Raw genomic sequence first — 24259 nt, forward strand, 5'->3', positions numbered from 1 at the left:
CCTTTATTCTTCAGTCATGATCATGTTCCTTTGAGTGCTTACTTCAGTTTTTTTATACAATTTGACTATTCTTATCTCTAGGCTTATACATTAAAGCTCTATGGTGGCTCCCACCAACAATCTAAATAAGATATGAATAGATCATTCATGTAAGATGGTATGTAATTAAATAGGGGCGCCTGGGTGGCTCAGTTGGTAAGCGTCTAACTCTTGATTTTGGCTTAGGTCATGATCTCATGGTTTATGAGTTTGAGCCCCGCCCAGGATTCTCTCTCCATCTCTCTCTGCCCCTCCTCACTCTCACTTTCTCTCCCTCTCTCTCTCAAAATAAATAAATAAACTTACAACAAAAAAAAAGATGGCAGGGGCACCCGGGTGGCTCAGTCATTTAAGCGTCTGACTTCAGCTCACATCATGATCTCTCGGTTCGTGGGTTCAAGCCCTGCATTGGGCTCTGTGCTGACAGCTCAGAGCCTGGAGCCTGCTTCGGATTCTGTGTCTCCCTCTCTCTCCACCCCTCCCCTGCTCATGCTCTATCTCTCTCTGTCTCTCAAAAGTAAATAAATGTTTAAAAAATTTTTTAATAAAAAAATTAAAAATTAAAACAAATGAAAAAAAGATGGCATATAACCAAATAAATATCAAGAAAAGAGATTGATATTTATAATTACCAAAAAATATAAGCTAAAACAGTAATAAAATTATTTGTACATATACTAATTTAGAAAGAAACTGTTTTAAACCTAAATAACATTCAGAGCTGTGGTAAAACTGATTCATTTGAACCCAGCTGATTAAAAATGAACACATACAAATAAAAAAATTTAAAGTGTTTCTGCATTTTGATTCAGTAATGCTATTTCTAGGAATTTATCTGGTGATAACAGATCAACTAAAGAACAAACATATATTCTTTGCAATGCTGCATATAATAATAAAACAATATGTTAAATAGAAAGTAAAAGGAAAGTTTTATTTATTTATTTATTTATTTATTTATTTAATGTTTATTTTTGAGAGAGAGACAGAGCATGAGTAGGGGAGGAGCAGAGAGAGAGGAAGACACAGAAGCTGAAGTAGGTTCCAGGCTCCAAGCTATCAGCACAGAGCCCCACACAGGGCTCGACCCCACGAACCACGAGATCATGACCTGAGCTGAAGTTGGTTGCTTACCTGAGGCGCCCCACAAAAGGAAAGTTTAGGAAGTGTGATGACTTCAACAATAACCAAAATGTATGCCTCTTCATAAAGATTAGAAGAGAAAACAGGAAAAAAAAAAACCCATGCTAGGGCATTGGGATTTAAGTTGCTTTATTTATTTTTCTTTTTTTTAAAATACTATTAATCCTGTGATGACATTCCTCTATATGAGTGCACAGGACAATAACGGTTTTATTTCTACATTATTTTTGCTTATTTGATGCAGTGGCAAAAACTTAGCTCTTTTCATCTAAGTTAGCAATGATTTCTTACTGAGCTTTGGCAAGAAAATGGAGTAAAGATGTTTGTTCCACTGAAAGCAGAAGGATGGCACTCACTTCAGGTAACCTTCATGTCCCGAGGAGGATAGCTCTTTATCTTCTGCTTGCCTCTGTTTATATAGGCCTGGGATCAGAGAAGAAAACCATTTCTTGGCTTCTATGATTTTGTCTATGGCTCCAACCTCAGAGATACTATCCTTCTGTTTTCCTGCCTATAATCCCAAGAAATCCACAAAATGGCAACTGGTCCAGCTTTTCTTAAAAAACGCCCATTGCTCACCTAAAGATTTCTGGAACCTACAGAAGGGTCTTGTTTGGAATTGACCTGAATGTTTTATCATTGTCAATAAAAGACAGACTCAGTAGAAAGGGCCCTGGCTGCTGTAGCACCTAATGTATTAAATGATAACTTGAAATGAAGACCTTTTATAATTCTGTCTTTCCTTTGGACAGCTAAACATAGGATGTGCCAATCAATTCAGCAGTGCTGCTCCAGTTCTTCTTCAGTATTCTCATGATGCTGGAATGTCCTGGTTTCTGGTGAAAGAAGGCTGTTACCCAGCATCTGCAGGCAAAGGATGTGAAGGAAACTCCCGAGAACTAAGTGAGCCCACCGTGTATCACACAGGGGACTTTGAGGAATGGACAAGAATCACCCTTGTTATTCCCAGGTCTCTTGCATCCAGGTACAGTGACCATTCTTATTATGTGCCCTAGGCGTTATTTCTTGGAAGCATATATTTATCTCAATATCATCATTTCAATAACCTACAAGAATTCATATAGTCTAGCCATATCTGTTCACAAAATAAGGAAAAGAGCCCTGGGGCAAAGTTCCCAAAGCCCAGGTGTGTGTTGAGGTGCACATGCACCCATGCATGCTTGTGAAACAGATTTACTCATTCATTCATTCATTCATTTATCCAACAAATATTTATTGAGCACCATTCTGGGCACTGGGACAGCAGTGAACAAAAGATGTTTAAAGTCCAAGGGAGTCATAAGGCATTATTATATCAGACTTTGACTTTATATAGATTTTTGATAATTTAATACCTACCTGTGTGGGCAATTTGAGATATCTTGTAATATAAAAGATCCCTTTAGGGGCTCCTGGGTGGCTCAGTCAGTTAAGCATCCTACTTCAGCTCAGGTCATGATCTCATGGTCCGTGAGTTCGAGCCCTGTGTCAGGCTCTGTGCTGACAGCTCAGAGCCTGGAGCCTGCTTCGGATTCTGTGTGTCTCTCTCTCTTCCCTTCCCCTGATCACACACTGTCTCTCTGTCTCTCTCAAAAATAAATACATATTAAAAAAGATTTTTAAATATTCCTTTAAATAACTATAAAAATAATAGAAAGATTAAATATCAATTGACAGAGAAATGAGATAAATGGATTAAAAGAACTTGAAGGAATTAGTTTCATTAATAGGGCAATAAATTTAACTCTTAGTTTTCTGGCAGCTAGGACAAAGGGGAAAAATATATAGTCATTTAGTTCTCATGTTTGGATAAAAAGAAAAAATTCATTCTGATTTTTAAGAAAAGGATAACAGGGCGCCTAGGTGGCTCAGTCGGTTAAGCGGCCGACTTCGGCTCAGGTCATGATCTCGCGGTCCGTGAGTTCAAGCCCCGCGTCAGGCTCTGTGCTGACAGCTCAGAACCTGGAGCCTGTTTCAGATTCTGTGTCTCCCTCTCTCTGACCCTTCCCCGTTCATGCTCTGTCTCCCTCTGTCTCAAAAATAAATAAACATTAAAAAAAATTAAAAAAAAAAAAGGATAACATTTTTTCCATGCTTAGTATTCTAAAATAGATTTGTAGCATGTATATGTATCCTTATGCCAGGTAAAGTAGATATCAGTATTTTTAACTCTATCATTTTATGAAAGATAAACGTTCTTCAAGCAGACACTTCTTAATTGAATCCCAGGATGTAGCATTAAATCGTGACTAAGTCAAGGCATTTCTGCGGAGCTGAGATGATATACATCTATCTACTCGTATAGCTTTCTGGTTGTGACTTCATATACACTTGGAATATTCATTAGTGCCATTCAGCAATATTTCCAGCTTGCTTGCTTCCTTCCTAGAATATGGTAGGATTATATTTTCCCCGCATCTTTAAAAGTTTGATGCGATCTAATAAAATGTGAATGGAAATCAAATGTGTGGTTTTTAAGAGCCCGTGTGGATTTTGTCATGTTCTATGCTTTATGAAAGCATGTTTTGAGATGTAGTTTACATCAGTCTGGGTCCCTTAATGTCTACAACAAGCAGACTTCCTTGCCAGCCTACACTGGGCATACAGCAGAAGCAAGAAATAACTTTTGTTGAGTTAAGCCACTGAGATTGGGGATTGTTGGTCACCACAACATAGCTTACCTGCTCCAGACTGATAACAGTGGTAAAAGCATAGCAGTCAATAGGAGTGGTCTATTCATAAAGTTCTTGGAGACCATTCTGTCTGTGACAACTTTCACCTAATTGATCACCAAACTTATTGTTCCTCATCTAGCTAGAGAAGCTGGTTATGTTCTTCTGCCTCCGTCAGTACGTAGGTATGCATCTTAAAAAATTACACCACAGACTTTGGTAGACAATCTTCCTAGGTAGGGAAACAATTTTAGTCAAGGATGTACAAGTTTCTGGGTTAATCTCTTAAACTTTGAAGCATAATCTTTAAACCAACTTTCCCAAGAAAGTTTGTCAGTCAGTGTATCTAAGTCAACTAATAATTTTTTTGTCTTTATTTGCCAGTGTTCTTTATAGTATATTAAAGAGAGAAGATTTGATGTATAGGTAACAAAGTTGATGAGTTGGCCTTCTTCAGCAAAATTTAAGAATTTGACTTACATTCTGTTTTAGTTAGGCTACAGGCCTAGCTACTGTAACAGAAGAACAAATACAAATGCTTTTTACAAGGCTTAAACAAGGTAGAAGTCCATTCTTTCTCATATAGCAGTCCAAAGGTGATCAGTTCAAAGCTGACAGGGTGGTTCTGCCATTCTGAGCACAAGACTCTCATCTCCAGATCCAAGGCAGCTGTTCCAGATCTTGTCCTCTCTTAACCAGTAGAAGGAAAAAGGAGTCAAGGATGCATGGATACATTACTTTTTTTTTTTTTTAATTTTTTTTAATGTTTGTTTATTTTGGAGACAGAGAGAGACAGAGCATGAGCAGAGGAGAAGTAGAGAGAGGGGGACACAGAATCCGAAGCAGCCTCCAGGCTCTGAGCTGTCAGCATGGGGCTCGAACTCACAAGCTGTGAGATCATGACCTGAGCCGAAGTCAGGAGCTTAACCTACTGAGCCACCCAGGCGCCCCATACATTACTTTCTTAAAAAAACCATCCTACTCCTTGTTTATATTCTTGAGTATAGCCTAAGATAATATATGTACAGTTATCTGTCACAATGCAACCTGTCTCTCCAAAACTTAGTAGCTTAAAGCAACAATGATTTACTTCCTCATGGTTTTGTAGGATTATCTGGGTAGTTCTGCTGCTCTCTCTGGGCTCCATCATGTAGCTGCATTTGATTGGTGAGTTGGTTAGTGTTTGGGCTCAGCAAGACCTTTCTCTCTATGTCGTCTTCATCCCAGTGTTTTTTACAGTTAGGTGGTTCCAGAGTTCCAAGAGAACGAAAGTAAAAACTGCAGGACTATCTTATTTGCCACATCCAATTGATCAGCGCAAGTTACGAGGCCAGTCTAGATTCAGAACGTGGGAAAACAGACTCCTCTTTCTGATAGCAAGTGCAGAAAAGTCACTTTATAGAGGAACATGTACACAAGGAAGTGTGATTCATTGGGGGTGTTATTGTAACAATCTACCATAGTGTGTTACTAGTCCCAGTGACTCACATCTCTTCCAACAGCCAAATGTATTCACTCTCCTCCCAAGACCCCCCAAATATCATTCCGTCACAGTATCAGTCACTAGTTGCTGATCTTGTGATCTCTATCAGGTCAGGGTATGGCCATGGATCCCCGTAAATGGCTCCTCTTGATCTAGAGACCTGTGAACTAAAAAAACAGTTATCAGCATCCAACATACAATGGCGAGACACTGACAGGATAACTACAATAGACACTTCCACTCAAAAAAATAATAATCATAAGGAAGGAATGGGAATCACATAGCAGCCACTGGCCAATAGGAATTCTGAAATCCAGCAAGGTACTTGTTATTAGGACTCCCTCCTCCATAAGCAAGGTCTAGAACAAGAAAGTGGCCTTGATTAAGTTCTGTTCCTTAGGAGTCATTCCTTAATCTATTGTTCTTCTCAGCTGTTGGTTCTACTCTGTAGGCTTCAACCTCTGAGGTATCTTTCCTTTGACATGAAAATTTATCTGTGTTTGTATCTTAATAGCCATCTCATCCTGCTTTCTGCCCATCAGAAGTTGGGCATGTAACAGTGTAGCCCTGTAGTCCTCACTACCAGCTGCCTGCCTCCCCCCCTCCCCAGCTATCCTTTTCTGAAACATTGGCTCAACCACAGCTCTTCCAAATATATAGTGTAGCATGCTGTGAAGCTGGGGAACATCGAGTGGTGTATATTTGCTGCAGTGACTAGCAAGCATATCCAGGTGTTGTAAGACATCACTATGAAAGCAGTAGTAAAGCCACATATGAGAAATAAAAGAAGGTTTTCCTCAATATCACAAAGTGAGCCAATATTTTGAAGCTCCCAACATACCAATATTTTTTTGGACCTCAGCTGTTGGAAGAAGAAATATTCTTCATTAGAGTCCAGCTTCCTGGCTAATTTGAATACTATCCAGCTTGCTGGTTGATGGCATGTTGGTGACAAAGAGCTCTCTACTGAAGAATAGTAAATATATTTCCACTTTAAGAGCTGTTGTTTCTTCTGCAATATGTTAAACTCTGCTATCTCCAAATGCAGTGTTGGAAAGCTGAGAATTTGAAGTGTGAAAATTGTTAAAATTGGGAGCTATTTTGCCACGAGGCAACATGCTTATAATAGTTACTAGAACATTGCTCTTTCACAAATAATCGTAACCTGATTTTCTCAAAGGAGCATTTTGTCCTCATATTCATTCTCTTGGTTCTTGCCTACAAAGGAGACATGTTGGTGACAGTAGCTACATGCCAGTATATCCCTGACCCACGGCAGTGTCCCCAACCATACAGTCTGTCATGTCATGCAGCCTTCTGCAGGTTCCCTATGCAGAATGCAAAATGTTAATATTTCGGTGGCGGGAAGAGGTGCCAGAAACACAATTGCCTACTATTCTGCAGAATGTCTCCTCCACTGCCACCATCACCTGTGAACCTCTGCACATGACCAGCAGATGCACAGGAAGCTTCTTGGTTTGAAAGGCTGATGTACATCTGAAATGTGGTGGCGGAAGAGGGTGGTATAGAAATTGATTCTCCTGTTCACCCAGGCATCCTCTGAACAAAAGTAATTGGGAAAGGAGACAGAGATATAGTCTTCTACTGTTTCCTTATCTGGGAAAGCAAAACCTCTGGAAGGTTTTGTTCAAGATTTGAATGGTCAAGCCACACTATGGTTTATTTCTAGTAAAGTGACATAAAACTGAACTGTGTCAGGGGCGCCTGGGTGGTTCAGTTGGTTGAGCATCCGACTTCGGCTCAGGTCATGATCTCACAGTTTGTGGGTTCAAACCCCGCATCAGGCTCTGTGCTAACAGCTTGCTGAGAGCCTGCAGCCTGCTTCAGATTCTGTGTCTCCTTCTCTCTCTCTCTACCCCTCCACCACTCATGCTCTGTCTCTCTCTGTCTCTCAAAAATAAATAAATGTTAAAAAAAATTTAAAAAAACTGAACTCTGTCATTTCCTCAATCATCATGTCCTCCAATCCTTCCCAGACCTTCCTGACTATCAGATCAAAGATGCTCTTCTGGCTCTATGTCCTTCTCAATAGTAGTAGTAATCAGCATTGCACATTTACATTACTTTATTTAGGGTTCCATTGAGGTATTTCCTCATTTGACTATGGGCTGCATGATGGCAGGAACCTTGTTGGGTTTTTGTTTCCCATTGTATACATAACCCTAGCACTATGTCTGGCATATTGGAGGCACTTGGTAAATGCCGGTTGAATGAATGGATATTGAATGAGGAATAAGGACCAACAGTAGGTGATGAGCTACAATGAAGATGCCTCCCTTTTTAAAATATATTTTCCAGGGGCGCCTGGGTGGCTCAGTCAGTTAAGCGTCTGACTTCAGCTCAGGTCATGATCTCACGGTTCATTGAGTTCGAGCCCCGCATCGGGCTCTGTGCTGACAGCTTGGAGCCTGGAGCTGCTTCAGATTCTGTGTGTCCCTCTCTCTCTACCTCTCCCCCGCTCTCACTCTGTCTCTCAAAAATAAATAAACATTAAAAACAATTTTAAAAAAATAAAATGTTTTCCAAAATAAATTCCATGCTGTTCAGAAAAATCATTATTCTGCATTCTGCTGTGTCTCCCTGAAAAGGCACGGATAGCTCATTCCCACATGTGCACACACACATTAATAGCATGAATAATTTCAAGACTATATCTCCACTACTTTAAAAAAGATAAACTATGTGGAATCTAGACATGCTTATTAGCTTAACTTTGGCCTACTTCTTTTTGTTGTTGTTGTTGTAGCTATAGCTTTAAAACTATAATTTATTTCATATTTAAGAAGAGTAAATAAAAGTAAGATATACTTGTGGTCTGGTTCTGCATACAAGAATGGGTAACAGTCTCGTTCTGGTTCCTGCAATAAATTCAATTGGAAATTTATTCTGTAGGTGGACAGCATAATACTTTGTCTTTGACTAACCTTCTCCATTGTTCCACCGTAATATTCATATGAGTAGTATCAGTACCCAGAGAACTAGTCCAAGGATGAAAGTTATCCAGTCTTCAGTTGACAAAGCCATCCCAATAGTGAGCAGTGAATATCCTAATGTAGAGAGAGGGATGAATTCATGGTGCCACATCAAGAAATTCCTGGGACACCTGAGTGGGTCAGTCGGTTAAGCAGCTGACTCTTGATTTCAGCTTAGATCATGATCTCATGGTTCATGAGTTTGATCCCCACATTGGCCTCCATGCTGATTGCGCAAGGCCAGCTTGGGATTCTCTCTCTCTCCCTCTCTCTGCCTCTGTCTGAATGAATGAATGAATGAATGGATAAGTAAATAAATTAACTAACTTAAAAAATTCTCTGCATACCAAATCTCTTATAACATGGTAGAAGCATGTGGGATCCCAGGTATGGTAGATTTTTGCTGGTATAAAAAGAGGTTTTCAAGTAAAGATTCAGAAACAGTTTGATGAGCAAGTATCCTATTATAAGAAAACAGCTCTTAGGCAAAGAATTAGAAGGCATTTCAAGAAACAGACAAGATAACTTTTAACTGTCAGAAACCACCTATTTCTTCAGAGAAGAAATGAAACAGCCACCTCACTTTGGCCTATTTCTTTCTTTCCTTCTTCTGATGGTCTCTCCATGACGACAGTTTTTTTGTTTTTAAAACGTTTATTCTGGTTTGAGAGACAGAGAGCAACAGAGAATGAGCAGGGGAAGAGCAGAGAGAAGGAGACACAGGATCTGAAGGAGGCTTCAGGCTCTGAGCTGTCAGCACAGAGCCCGATGCAGGGCTGGAACCCACAAGCCATGAGATCGTGGCCCGAGCCAAAGTCAGACGCTTAACTGACTGAGCCACCCAGGTGCCCCCATGACGACAGTTTTTTAGTTAATTTCTTAGTAGTCCTTCTTTTTATTCCAGCAACCCTGAGGTTGCTAATTTCTCGTGCTCAGTTCCAAGACTGTGCAGTGGAGAGTAGGACAGAGCAGCAGTAGGCATCGGGAACCAGGCACAACTTGGAAAAGTTTAAATGAAGCAAAACTTGGCTGATGTCATGAATGGTGAAAACTTTCTTGCTTTGGTTTACACCTGCCAACTAAAAGCCATCCAGCAAAGATAAAGAGAAGGAAAAGAGGTACAATGTCTTGCCCTATTTCTTTGAAATATGGGCTCCCAGCTAGGACTCTTAGCTATGATTCATCATGTCCTGGACTCACCCTACTAACCGAATAATTCATCATTTTGTTTTGTTTTGTTTTTTCTTTATTTAAATATGGATTCCTTAATTCTGAGCTCCTGAGGTCTTATACCTTCTCAAATATCTAACAGTGCACTCTGCTTCTTGGGTCAATAGGAGTCTTAGACCTAGGGGTGCCTCCTCTCTCTGGCCAGACCAGACCCTCGTTCTCTTATTGTTATGAAAATAATAGGGACTCCCAAGAAACAGATGGGTGAAAGTGTTTCACTTGCCCTTCATTCATTATCAAATTACCCAAGCATCTAGATCTACCCAACAGTGGCAATCTTCAACCTTCTAAATGCTTCTGGGCCTCAACCTGAGCCTGCTTCTTCCATGAAGTAGGGCAGTCAATAGAGATGCCCTGATCTTGCCCAAATAGGAGGACTTAGAGTAGAGGAAACTTGTTCTTACCTCCTTCTTACTTTCCATGGGATAGAAGTTGTGCATCTATTGTTTCTCTGTATTATAGAAACAGAAAAGGAAGAGATAAGAATGACTTTTAATCAAAGAGGACTTGTATCAGAGAATTGGCATGTTTTCCTTTTTATCAAAAGATACACCTGTCTTTTGAGAGGAACACAGGAGCCTTGCCATTTTCCTTAAAGGCAGCAATTGGCAAAAGCTGCTGATCATTAATTCCATTTACTTCCTTTGAGAGGAAAAACATCTGCACAACCTAAATAACATTACAACCCCAAATGGAGGAATTTTCCCCAGGTCCATGACACTACCACTGTATTTTCTTTTTTCTCTTTCTTTCTTTTTTCTTTTTTTTTTTTCGCTTTGTCTTTTGTCTTAAAAAATAAAACCAACATATTTTGAATTAGCTTCAAAGGAAATAAAAGATGTTTACCTACCTCTTAACACACTGAAGAATGTGTGCTAAGACTTGCAGTAATAGGTGATTAATCTCTGAACACTTACCTAGTAAACAACATTTTTGGTTACATACTGCAGATTTGCCAAGAGTAGGTAACTTAAAATAATGAAGAAAAAAATCCAGGTTGATGGTTCTGTGTTGCCAAATAATCAAAGCTATGAAGAGCTAGAAAGAAATGAATTCTGACACTACTGTATTATTTCCACAATAATGGAGAGGACAAGGAACCAACTTTGTCTATAGTTATCTTTGACAATCTTCATTAATCTTTAAGATTCTTTACCCTTATTTACTAAGAAACTGGATTCACTCACAAGTCTATAAATATTGGCAGCAAAATTAATTGGACTCCGGGTAACCTAATCCATCTTCCTTCTCTGATGTCAGTAGAACTGAGAAGGAAGAGGTGTTTTCCTGGTGTGATATTATAGATGTGGATGGGTTTCCATATATTTGAAAAGAGAGATGTCCTGAAGGGATTGCAAAGGCTGGGAAGCAACTGGGACAAGTGTTCATTTGGCAGTGTCCAGAATGTTGTGGAGGAGGAAGCACTGGGCAACAGCCCAGCCCACTGGTGTTCCAGGATTTTGAAGCACTGGAACCAGGTCTCTCTTTTGTTCATTGGCAGAAACCAGTGGTCACTGGCAGCCCAGCTGGTTGCTAAGAGTCCACAGAATGAGTGTCTTAGAGATTTGAAGTTGAGAGATGAAGAGGGAGCCAACAGGTAGGAGTAGCATTGTTAGTATGAACTTAACTCTTTCCTGTCAGAATCACATCAGTGGCAAATAGCTAGAGTCCCCCTTATATGTCTTAACAAAGAGCATTCTATTTGATGGTCTCAAAAATTCCTAAATGGCCTCTTCTGAAAATACCCATAAAATTAGTGTAATGGAAGGGAGAAATACTAATTAAGTGAAAGGAATACCTTTCTGGTTTCTGTTACTAAAAGAGTATGAGATGGAAAATATACAAGTAAAAACCTATATTACATTTCTGGCCATCAAAAATCCTTTGTACCTGATAATCCTCCTGGTATTGAAACATTTAGGCTGAAGAAGAAAAATAGGCTGAGAAAGCTGTGAGAGAGACACCTTATTATGAAGGTCAAGTGTCCAATCAAGAAGACATGACTTTCAAATAAACACTAATCTTTTTTTAATTTTTCTGAACTGCTCTGTATTTCAGTGCTTTTGTATTCAATGTTGGTACAAGAAACACATGTGTTTGTTTTTTCCTGACAGTAAAACCAGATTCCGATGGATTCAGGAGAGCAGCTCACAGAAGAACGTGCCTCCCTTTGGTTTGGATGGAGTGTACATATCCGAGCCTTGTCCCAGCTACTGCAGTGGCCATGGGGACTGTGTTTCAGGGGTGTGTTTCTGTGACCTGGGCTACACCGGTAAGGCCACAGACATGCATCTGGTGGTTTGTTTGTAAAATATTAATCTCTGATTACTGTATGCCATGTTACTTCTTCCAAGGAAACAGATTCTGAGATGATTCTTCTTTAAGTCCTAATTGTAGGAATTTGCCACCCAGGCCCTTGAAGTGCTAAGATATTCTGTAGTTTTGAGCTGCCTAAGGAAAAAAACCATGGTAATGCCAATTTCACTCCCTAAAGGAGATTTATTTATTAGTAAACTGATAGTAGTTAACATTGCTTTAGGCTCTGCTTTATGAGGCACTATAGTAAGTGCTTTTCATTTCATCTCACTGAATTCTAACAAAAACCCTATGCCATTGTACATACTATTATTGTCCTTGTTTATATTTGAGGAAACCAAGACAGAAAGGCTTAGTATCTCTCCCGAGGTCACCCAGCTAGGAATTGCTGTAGCTAGGCTTCAAACTCTAGCAAGTCATTCTCTAGAACTCAAACCTAAGCTCTTCCTTGACCACTTGGCTGCAAGGGGCTCTCTGTGTTCTTTACATTGCTTTTTATACGGCATGTAATTTTATACATGCAAAGTAAAAATCAGTGTAAGAAATGATAAATCCAGGGCTGCCAAAAGAGGACTTTACAAGAGAAATATTTCTGACCATGGTCACCGTTGGCTGTTGCTACAAGGAAAAATAAAAAGGGAGCTGAGATTAAAGAGTAAAATTGGAGAAAATGTTACAAGCTTCAAAAATATTTTTGTAGAGTTTTTCCTGGAGGCAACTTCAAAAGGATTCCTCCCAGATTTTCAGTGCTCTGCCCTTCTTCTGGCGCATGACCAAAGATGAACATATGTTGTTGCAGGCCTTCTGTGGAGTGCCCAGCCACTCCTGGTTTCAAGGGTGTGTTTTTTTTAATCTGAGATTAACTCTCCTTATTGATCCTCTGATAGAAGGACAGCAAAGGAACACATTTTATTGTGGACAAAATCTATTTGTCAGTTTGCACAAATCCTCTGAGTAGCAAGAACCATGGAAATGTGTGGTTCCCAGTGTCTCTCTACTAAGGAATAAAAAATGATAGAGGTGGAATAGTGTTTTGTAATGATAGTAGTGATGGCTGTACTTCAGACAGACAATTGTGAGATACAGATTTCCATGTGGCTTCTTTCCCCTAACACCTGTGGAAATGCTTCTTTAGCCCGGGCTCTGAATGTACCTTCTAATGTTTCATGATTTCAACAAAGCCTCTCTCCTGTGTATTTCTTTTCTTGGAAGCTGCACAAGGAACCTGTGTGTCTAATGTCCCTAATCACAGTGAGATGTTCGATAGGTTTGAGGGGAAGCTCAGCCCTCTGTGGTATAAGATAACTGGAGGCCAGGTTGGAACTGGCTGTGGAACACTGAATGATGGCAAATCTCTCTACTTCAATGGCCCCGGGAAAAGGGAAGCAAGGACTGTCCCTCTGGACACCAGGAGTATCAGGTGAATAGTTTATTGGTACACTTCTCCATGAAGATTTACCATGCCTTGTGGTCAAACCTAAAACACTCTGTTATCCTATTGAGGACTTACATAATAAGGTTTCTCTATATATATTTTGATATTTAAAAATGAAATATAACTTCAACTCCATAATAAAATAGTTTCTGCAAAATGTATACCACAATTCATTAACCAGCCTACAGACATCACCAAAGTCTGTGTGTCTAATGTATGTCAGCTTGGTTGTCTAAAGTTCATTGTTACTATGAAGACTATTTGATATTATTTTCATATATGCCAGGTGAAACAAGGATTTTTTTTCAACTTTAAATTCTGTGTCTGAAAATGATACATTCCGTTTATCGAAGTGTGTTTGTATTCACTTATTAAAAACTGTCCCAGGGGCACCTGACCGGCTCAGTCGGTAGAGCATCCGACTCTTGATCTCAGGTTGTGAGGTCAAGCCCCATAATGGGTGTGGAGCCCTCTAAAAATAATAATAATAATAAAATAAAAATAAAAACTGCTCCTGAAATTTAAAATACCTACACTGACACCTACTGGTAAAATAAAGAACTGCTTAGTTTTAAGGTCAAATGAAATAGTAGCACACCTAAAATAAAACTGTGCTTTTTGTATTATCAATTAAATTATTTGAGAATCGGAAGAAGGGAAGCAGAAGAAATATTTTAAGCTTATAGGCCTTGTCCTCACTAAAATCTGGGGTTCTGTGTCACGTTTTTTCTGCCTTCAGTCTCATTCCCTTTCCTTCTAAGTTGTCACTTAGGGCTCCTATCATGTAGGCCCTCTCTGTTGGTTTACTATGGATGGAGGGCTAATTTACATCACACTGAGTGAGTGTCAGCTGTGAAAAATTAAACCATCCAAGTCTAAGTCAGCAATATAAGTAATTATGTGGCCCTAAACGAATGCAGCATTTGGCTTCTTAATGTTAGTTTTTTCTTCATCCTGAATTTCCAAGAATAGTATGATCTCAATCTAAGGAATGACCATTTCAGTGATTTCACTAAATTATGCCGGACTGTCAGAATGAAGTAAAGTTCAACTGTTTCCTTTTGTTTAAATCATTGTTGCAGAATAAAATTAATGGTTGTTAGGAAACTTTTTAAAATGCTTATAGAATTAACTTGCTACATAATCTATGCAGCTTCTGATTTTCATATGCCCTTTGTGTTTAAAAGTAACATTTCAGAATTACAGAATTTTTTTTCAATTTTCTGTGTCAAAACACAGAAGGTTAAATCTCTTCTGAACTTACCTATTTATGAATAAACTGAAGTTTGGGTTTTGGGGGTTTTTTTCACCAGACTCGTTCAGTTTTATATACAAATTGGAAGCAAAACTTCAGGGATTACCTGCATCAAACCAAGAGCTAGAAATGAAGGTAAGTTGCTATATCTCTATAGAAATTATAGTTACTATTGGCACATTAGTGTTTTTTCTTCCCAAAGTTTGGCCAGGATTTTGCAAACTGAGACACTTTCTTTCTCTTCTCTTTTCCATCATTAAATGGGTAGCTGCATGGAGCCATGATGTCTTAGGTTCCTCATCTAGATCCTTAAGCCTGAAAAGCTCATGGATCCTATCAGAGTCTATTTGTTTTAAGGAATGCAATTCCTTTATAACTTTCAATGGGAAGAAAAAGAGACTTTTACATTTAGTGCGGGGCTAGAAGTTTTTGCATAGGGTGTTATTTACTGAATGCAGATCAGACCCTGGCCATAAACATTCTGGGGGTACTAGCATCCTTTGGTAGAAGGAGAAGTTCTTGGTAAGGATAAACATTAACTTTTCCTGAGCACCTGATATATGCAAGGCACTATTCCAAGTGTTTTATCTGTTAATTCATTTAATCTCCATCATACCTCTTTGCCATAGGTACTATTAGTCCAATTTTACAGATAGAGAAACTGAGACACAAGCAGGTCAAGCAACTTACCCAAGATCATGCAGTCAGTAAGTGAATGAGCAGGGATTCAAACCACTGATGCACATTCCAGAATGGATGCCTTAGCCTCCTGCATACTGCTTCTCTCCTTGCCCAGAACTCCACTTCTCTAGGCATCCATACCATCTCCTGCCTCAGTGGTTCAGTTCTGAAAAAAATGCAAAAGGCCTGTAACATATATAAGTGGCCTCCAGGAGCTCTGCGAGTAGGATGGGATCCTTACGGAACCCAAATATGAGTTTCCCTAATACAAAATCTGTGGGCTTCTCAGAAGGGTCCTCCTACAAACCTTGATCTCATGAAAGGCACATAAAGAGTTTTGTAGTATGTAAGTTTATTATCTCAGGCATGACTGTATAAAACATATTGGCTTAGGGGCGCCTGGGTGGCTCAGTCAGTTGAGCATCCGACTTCGGCTCAGGTCATGATCTCGTGGTTTGTGAGTTCAAGCCCTGCATTGGGCTCTGTGCTGACAGCTTGGAGCCTGGAGCCTGCTTCGGATTCTGTGTCTCCTTCTCTCTCTGCCCCTTTCCCACTCATGCTCTGTCTCTCTCTGTCTCTCAAAAATGAATAAATGTTAAAAAAAAAATAACAAAATAAAAAACATATTGGCTTAAACTGTACTGTGAGTCCATGGAGCTAGTGATAGCTCTAATGGTCAATCCTAAATGTCCTTGGCCATGTCATCACTAACTGAGACGTTTCATGACTTTTTCTGAGTATCTCAGTACTTTTAGTCTAGTAATTATCCATATTGTATATTTACTGAAACATCTGTAGATGTTTCTGTAAAAGTTTCTGGTAGAGGTAAAAGTTTCTTTAAAAGTTTAGAACGTTTTACAGACCATTTTGCATTCCCTAATCTCTTCAACAAAGATTTATTCAAGAATCTGCTCTAAGCCACGCCCATTCTAGGCTGTGGATACAGTGTCTCCAATCATGTGACACGTTATTCAAGATGTGCTAGGTTATGGTGCAATAAGGAACAACCCTTTAAATCTCAGTGGGTTAAAACAGTAAGATTTCTCCTTAGTGCTACATTTTCATTGAGGCTCATCTGAGGTCCTCATTCCAGCATGCAGGACAAGCTGCTGCTGGATAGATTCTAGGTGTTGCCAACCATGTGGCAGAGAGAAAGACAGTGTGGTGAAGGGGACCCCAAGTCCAAACCACCAAGTGCCAGAAGCGGAAGAAGCCCTGACCAGAGCAGACAAAAGCCCCATCCGTAGGGGCACTTCCATTTTAGTGAGAAGAATCAGAAAATAGACAATAAAGAAAAGAAATAAGCAAGATGTTAAATTGACAGGCTGGATAGAAATAAATCACCTGAAGAGATGGCCAGTTGTTGATGGGGAGATTTGATTTAGATAGAGTGATCTGGGAGGGGGCTCACTGAGGAAGTGACATTTAAACTGAAATCTAAAGGATGAAAAGGAGGCAGCACAGGATCAGCTCAGGGCAAGTTTTCCAAGTCAGAAGAAACAGCAAAGGCCAGTAGAAAAGAATTCTGATGTTGGAGAACAGAAAGAAGGCTAGTGTGGGGGTGACTGGGTGTCTCAGTTGAACATCCGATTTTGGCTCAGGTCATAATCTCATGGTTCATGAGTTTGAGCCCACGTTGGGCTCCCTGCTGTCAGCATAGAGCTCGCTTCAGATCCTCTGTCCCCCACTCTCTCTACCCCTCCTCCACTTGTGCACGCTCTGTCAAAAATAAATAAAACATTAAAAAAATAGTTTAAGAGGAAGAAAGAAAGGGAGGGAGGGAGGGAGGGAAGGAGGGAGGGAGGGAGGGAGGGAGAAAGAGATGAGGGAAGGAAGGAAGGAAGGAAGGAAGGAAGGAAGGAAGGAAGAAGGAAGGAAGGAAGGAAGAAGGAAGGAAGGAAGGAAGGAGGAAGGAAGGAAGGAAGGAGGAAGGAAGGAAGGAAGGAAGGAAGGAAGGAAGGAAGGAAGGGGCTAGTGTGGCTTGGAACTCCTGGAGATGAGGGGCAGAAGTCCCGTTGTGCAGAGAGCCTTGCTAGCCACGGTAAGGAGATGGGGTCTGAATCCATACATCTTGGACACCAGCTGAGGGCTCTTAGCCCAGGCAACGACATAATCTTATGTAAATTTTTACAAGATCGCCCTACAGAAATAACAAGTAGTTCAAAACACGTGACTATTTATGGAACACGTTCTCTGCCCCCGGGGCACAGGCAGGAGCTTTGAGGGCTACAGAGGAAGACAGGGTCCTGTCCTCAAGACCTTATTTCCTGATTGGAGAGGTAGAGCTTTTTAACATTTTCTTTAATCTTGGTAATAAAATTACTGTAAAATACTTGGTGGTTGTAACAGTGTAGCAATTGTGTGTATGACTCTTCTGAAAATCACAGATCCGTATCCCTATGTGTATATGAACTTTAAAGAAGAGAACTGACCAGAGTATTCTGGGAAGCATCCGCTTGTCATAGACATGAAAGTTCTGCTCTACACTTAGCCTCTGACCACGAGTGCTGTTGCCTCAGGGCAGATTCCCTTAAGATCCTTTTAGCACCAAGCAACTTTTCTCAACTTGCTCTTGAGCCATTTTCTTAAACTCATTGCTAGCCTTGTAATTGACACCCCACAGGCGTTTCTAGGCCTTGTCTTGAAAACGGGTTGTTAAAATGTAAATCTGCCTAAATCCTTGAACAAATCTCTTCCAGTTGATGAAAGTAAAGATTTTTTACTTACTCAAGCTGAAGCATTAATTTACATATTTGGAATTAAAATCAAAATTAGGCTATTTTCAATAAGACTGGGCAGAACGCAGATGGAGTTGTAATTTAAAAAGAGAAATGTTGTACACGCCGAAAACACTCAGTAGCTGAGCTAAAATGGCTTGGTTTTTTTTTCAGATGTGCCATGTGTCAGATGACACAGCTAATGGGGCTCAACAATTTACATAAAGTATAGATACTGCTGTTTCCCTTTCTTGCATTCCTTCATTCTTTCATACTTCTCTGGAAGGCACTCCTTTATTGTCCTTTGGGATTGGGCCCTAATCCTAGACTTTCTTGTGACCCTCCTAAAAAAGCAAATGAGGAGAAGGATTGTAAGCAGAAACCAAATGGAATATGGACCCCTTGAGTCATGCTTCTCATTGATACCTGAATCCTCTAGGAAGCTTCAAAATGTAGGTTCTGATTCAGCAGAACTGGGTTGATATAAATTTCCCCAAGACTGAGTGGCTTAGAGCAACAAGCATTAGTTATCCTCTCATTTCTGTGAGTTGGGAATTCAGGAACAGCTTAGCTGGGTGGCTCTGGCTCAGGATCTTCCATAAAGTTGCATACAAGATAAAAGCCAGGAGGGGGGCAGTCATCTAAAGACCCAACCAGGGTTGGAGGATCTATTTCCAAGATGCTCATTTACATGGCTGTTTGGCAAGCGGCCTCGGTTTCTCACTGTGTGAACCTGTCCCTTGGCTGTTTGAGTGCCCCCTATTACCCGTCAGCTAGCTTTCCTCAGAGCAAGAGATCCATGAGAGAGCAAGGAAGAAAGCACAATGCTTTTTATGGCCTAGTGTCAAAAGTCAGACACTGTCATTCCTACCATATTCTGCTTATCACATGTAAGTTACTAAGTCCAATGGCACACACACACAAAAAAAGGAGAATTAAGCTCCACTCTTTGAAGGGAAGAGTGTCAAAGAATTTGTGGACATGTTTTAAACCACCACAGGTAAAGCCTGTTCCCAGCTGATACAGGTGCTGGTCCTGAGACCATACTTTGAGTAGAGGGTATTAGAAAGGACCAGCCAGTGAGATTTTATTCTCATGATGCTTCTTTTCTGGTACTGTAATCTACCTTCTGAATAGGTCACCACCCCCCCCCCCAGATAGATGACTGCCTAAATTATTCTCTCTCTCCCTCTCTCTCTCACCTAATTAAATGTAAACCCTGTCAACACAAATTAATAACCACAAGAAAATCTAAATTTTGAAGTGTCCGCTCTTTCACCCAAAATCACATTAAAAGCCAATAGGACATATTTTGAGTAAACATCAAGGGTTAGGGGCTAGAGTTTTGTCAGCCATTCCTCAATTTAACTAGAATAAAGACCAGAAACAGACTACCTGCCATTTTCTTCATGAACTTTAGTTGACTCTCTTCCTCCAATACATGCATCTACAGCCACCCACTGAAGCTCTAACTGCCAATCTAACTACACCTGTATGCATCACGCTCTCTCCCCAAAGATTTCCTCTTCTTTGTGCTATTTTTATGCTCTCATTAAAAATGATGATACCTATTTTAAATATGGTAAGATTAATTTTCCCGAGATTTCTCATTTTTTGCATATTAGTCATTGTTGTTCCTGGCATCATTCCTTGTCAGATGTGGTGACAATAAATCCATGTGCAATCAATTAACCTTAAAAGGCTTTCTTCTGGTTCTATATTTTATCCTAATAGTTCCTGAAACTTAGTTTTAGTAAACTCTTAGTTGTTCAGCATGATAAAAGGATTAAGAAATTCCTATCAGTCAATAATGTAGAAATTAAAAAGTTATTGTATGTACCATTAATGATTTAAAATTTTCTAGGGCTCCTGGGTGGCTCAGTCTGTTAAGTGTCCAACTCTTGGTTTTGTCTCAGTTCACACAATTCGTGGGTTCAATCCCCACATCGGGCTCTGCATTGACGATGCAGAGCCTACTTGGATTCTCTCTCTCCCTCTCTCTCTTTCTGCCCCTCCCCCACTCATGCACATGTGTGTGTGCATTCTCTCTCAAAATAAGTAAACTTTAAAACTTTCCAAAAAGATTAAGGTATTACAAAATTAGTATAACAAATACAACTTTACCAAACATAATTTCTATGAATACCCAGAAAGTACTTTGGTATCCCCCATCATAATTAAAAATATGCAGTCTTAGGAACAGTTATGGGATAGACAATTAGATAAATGCAGGAAAGCCATCTGCCCTTTCCATCAATAACAATAGATGGATGGATGGATAGACGGATGGATGGATAGATAGATAGATAGATAGATACCCTGTTGATTCCTGCCATTTCATCATTAGCAATTTTTTTTTTTTTTTTTGCATCCAACCTTACCCTTTCCCCATGTCCTCTTTTAAAATAGAAAAGTTTCCAGAAGAGGTAGCAGGGGCAGCACATGTTGTCCGTAACTTTAATGAACAGGTCCATAAATCATGTCACTTTGGCAACAGGTGAAGTGGTGTTGGGTAGATGGGGTGGGTGAAGAGGGGAAGGGTGACCCAGAAAGGAAGACAGAACTAACATTGGAGAGGAGTGAATTTTCTGCTTTGCTATTTAGTAAATGACTTCATTTCAGCTTCAGTAACTAAAGTCTGACAAAGTATGAAGTGCCAGTAAAAGGATCTTTCTGTTGAATAGAATTTCAGATTGGGCCATGCTTACTTACTGTCTGTGCTTCGGCAGAAAAAAACACTACTTGATTTTGTGCCGAGGAGATTGAGATATTTCTTCTGAGTGTATAATAATAATATGAGACTTGGTAATGTTCAGGACAGAATCTAAAATTCAAATACATGATCTGGAGTGGATTTTTACAACCCCCTTACCAACCTACTCATCACCCATACAGAGCTGAGTAGTCTTTAAAAAAGCTTATGGTTTTGTTTTTTGGGTTTTTTTCTCTCTATTTCCTGGGAGTTGGTGCATTAGCAACTGTCAAGGAATTGATGAGCCTTCAGGTCTACTAATTCATTCCTTGGAAGTTAGATGAATGTGCGCTCATTCTATGAGATGCAATTTGAAGTTTCTGCTGCAGTCTTGCCATTTAAAAAATACTGTTCCTTGCCTTTTTTGCCTCTGGGAAAGCTGTCCAAGTAACTGGATTTATGTCTTTTAACTCAGGGCTTGTTGTTCAGTATTCAAATGACAACGGCATACTCTGGCATTTGCTTCGAGAGTTGGACTTCATGTCATTTCTGGAACCACAGATCATTTCCATTGACCTGCCACGGGAGGCGAAGACCTTCGCTACAGCTTTTCGATGGTGGCAACCCCAACACGGCAAGTTACTACTCACCCCACCCTTCCTGGTAGCATTGAGAGCACACAGTTAAAGCTGCATTGTGCTATATGCTTCTTAATTTGCGCTCAGTTTCTAGACAATATGATTTAAAATCACAATCATAAAGGTATTCATATTGCTCTGTAATAAACCTTCTCTAAGTGCCTTTATTCATCTGATTGCAGGCAAGCATTCAGCCCAGTGGGCCTTGGATGATGTCCTTATAGGAATGAATGACAGCTCTCAAACTGGGTTTCAGGACAAATTTGATGGCTCCATAGATTTGCAAGCCAGCTGGTACCGAATACAAGGAGGTCAAGTCGGCATTGACTGTCTCTCTATGGATACTGCTCTGATATTCACTGAAAACATAGGTATATATTTTCACCAGATAAGGGGAGAATATTTAATTAACTAGAGGACTAAATGAACTAAAACCCAAGAGGAGCGTGTCTAATGCAAAACTGTGTACATAACTGCCTGTGCTGGGGGAGACCCTTGGGGACAAAAGGAGTTGGATTGACCTCTACTACAACTCAGTGCATTCAATGGCAGCCTGCGTTAGAACTGTCCTTCACGTGTGATCTAAGGTTTCTTGAAAGCAGAGCAAAACATCTCTATCTGAAGACATTCCCATGTTTCATAATTTGCAGAATTGCAGATGTAAGACTCTTCAAGGTGGTAACGCTTTTCAAATTAGCAGCCTGCCATATGTCCAAGTCTAGGCTAACCCAAATAACAACAGTTAATTGGGAGATAAAAAGTCACTTCAGATAAGACATGGTTTTCATTTGCTATTGAAAGTGTTCATTACAAGCACAGATGCCAAATAAGCAAAGAGAGAACAATTATGTGCTACCATTAAACTCTTCCTTTTTTGTAGGAAAACCTCGTTATGCTGAGACCTGGGACTTCCACGTGTCAGCATCGACCTTCTTGCAGTTTGAAATGAGCATGGGGTGTAGCAAGCCCTTCAGCGACGCCCACAGTGTGCAGCTCCAGTATTCTCTAAACAATGGCAGGGACTGGCATCTCGTCACTGAAGAGTGTGTTCCTCCAACCATTGGCTGTCTGCACTACACAGAAAGTTCCGTTTACACCTCAGAAAGATTCCAGAACTGGAAGCGAATCACTGTCTACCTTCCCCTCGCCACCATGTGAGAATTGTTGTTTGGCTTCATGTCAGAACTTTAGATTCCTGTCACCTAATTTGAAAATAATTGCAATTCTACTTGGCAATTCTATTACTCTCTCATGATAATTATGCATGGGGTATGCCAGGGGAGGAAAAACAAGTAAAGGTACAAGGTGCTATGGGTTGAGATTTTTTTCTTTAAATGTAGTGAATGAGTTCCAAAAGTTTTACAGGTCTCAAGTTTTCCTTGGGAACATGAAGCCTGCCCACCAGATTGACTTGTAAAAATGGGTTCTGTGCTGCTGTAAAAATAAGTATCTACCCAATAGCCCCAGAGTGATACTTGTTCACGTCAAGCAGTATGTAAAGTCACATACATATGGAAGAGTACCCTTAGTTTCTTTATTTTCATTCTCAATACCACAGTAGGAATAAAAAATTGGTTCCTTTGGAACACTCTTATTGTTTTTTATCTTTCTTCCCCTCCCTGGCATATTTCAGATCACTGTCAGGAGTTGTATGAGGGCTGACAGCAGGCTTCCACTTTGGGGGTTTAGGCATTTGGGTGATTTGGGGATCTTTCTAGGAACCAGTGTGCACTGTGGTGGCTGGTTAGAGATTGTGCCATCCTGGGACTGCTTCCCTTGGATTCCTGCCTCTCCCCGCCACTACTACATTCTGAATGACAGGCAAGTTGGCCTCTGCAGGCTGCATTTGCCAGCTTCCTGCATCGGCTGGCTTCCTGATAGATGTAATGGCAGACACTGGCAGGATAATCAGAGCAGAAAGAGAGATAAACCAGGACATTCCTCCCCCTTCCCTTTCTGTGTCAAGTGCATCTTGGCCAACTTCAGTGGCTCCAGCTCCCTGAAGATAGCCCTCCATGTAACCCTGGCCTCTGGGCACCAGCAACCATGTCTGCTCCCTCTGCCCCTCCAGCTTGGACTGGTAGTGGCCTCCTGACTTTGCTCAACTCTGGTTTCCTCACCCACCCCTGTTGGCTTCTCAGCTCTGTCACTAACTATGCCTCCAGTTCCCTGTGTTAAATTCTCTCTATATCAAATACTTATAGTGGTTTCCATTTAGCTGATTCAATTCTGATTCAGAGATGCACAACCAAGTGGCAGGAAAAAAATTCAGGAAACCAAAGAATTTCATTGTTTAACCTAAAATGGTTTCCTCTGGATCCTCAGAGCTTTAACAAGTGCTTACCTGTAACTCATTTATTCACTTTATTTTTATTCCACAAACATTTATTGAATATCTGTTATGTTTTAGAACACTGATACAGAATGAATAAGCCGACGCCAGGATCCAAATATATTATTTAGGATAACATACATCTAAGCAGTTGTTTATGATATAAAATGGTGACCATGATAATAGGGATTTTATTGAAACACAGTGGGGTACTACCTAAGTGAGTTTTGGGGGAGTTGAGAGAGATTCCTGGAGGAGCCAGTGTGTGAACTGAATAAGCAAGTAGAGCTTGTCCAGGTGAAAAGGGTTCGTGGAAAGCCATTTATGCTTTGTAAGCCAAAACAAAATCCCAAAGACCAGAAAAAGCTTGAGCTGATGGGGAAATTCAAGGATTCGGTATTGCTGGAGTATAATTATGAGGCAAGAAACAGGGAAAGATAAGACAAGGGAAGAGGTCAGATGATGAAGGGGCCACGTATATGGGCCTAAGCCAGTTGGCCTTGACATTGTTCAAGCCACCATGCTGGCAGCCATGTTGCATTGAGGGAGTACTTGTGTAGGGGAAACAATAGCCCTTAAAATGTTACTACTGAAATCGTTCTTCAAGTAGACTGTGTTCCCCATTCCAAATAA

At 40.3% G+C, this 24259-nt stretch overlaps 1 protein-coding gene across 2 annotated transcripts in view; it reads left to right on the forward strand.

Annotated features, from left to right (window-relative positions):
- The window catches only part of RELN (reelin), a 524894-nt gene that overhangs the window by 411794 nt on the left and 88841 nt on the right, over positions 1–24259 (forward strand). For both annotated transcript variants that reach the window (XM_049641337.1, XM_049641338.1), the window contains exons 28-34: positions 1935–2167; positions 11675–11832; positions 13089–13296; positions 14625–14701; positions 21132–21290; positions 21477–21665; positions 22175–22448. In XM_049641337.1, coding sequence (XP_049497294.1) covers positions 1935–2167; positions 11675–11832; positions 13089–13296; positions 14625–14701; positions 21132–21290; positions 21477–21665; positions 22175–22448 — 1298 coding nt within the window. The remainder of the gene's footprint in view (positions 1–1934; positions 2168–11674; positions 11833–13088; positions 13297–14624; positions 14702–21131; positions 21291–21476; positions 21666–22174; positions 22449–24259) is intronic.

Source organism: Panthera uncia, chromosome A2, assembly GCF_023721935.1.
Source record: "Panthera uncia isolate 11264 chromosome A2, Puncia_PCG_1.0, whole genome shotgun sequence".
NCBI classification, from domain to species: domain Eukaryota; kingdom Metazoa; phylum Chordata; class Mammalia; order Carnivora; family Felidae; genus Panthera; species Panthera uncia.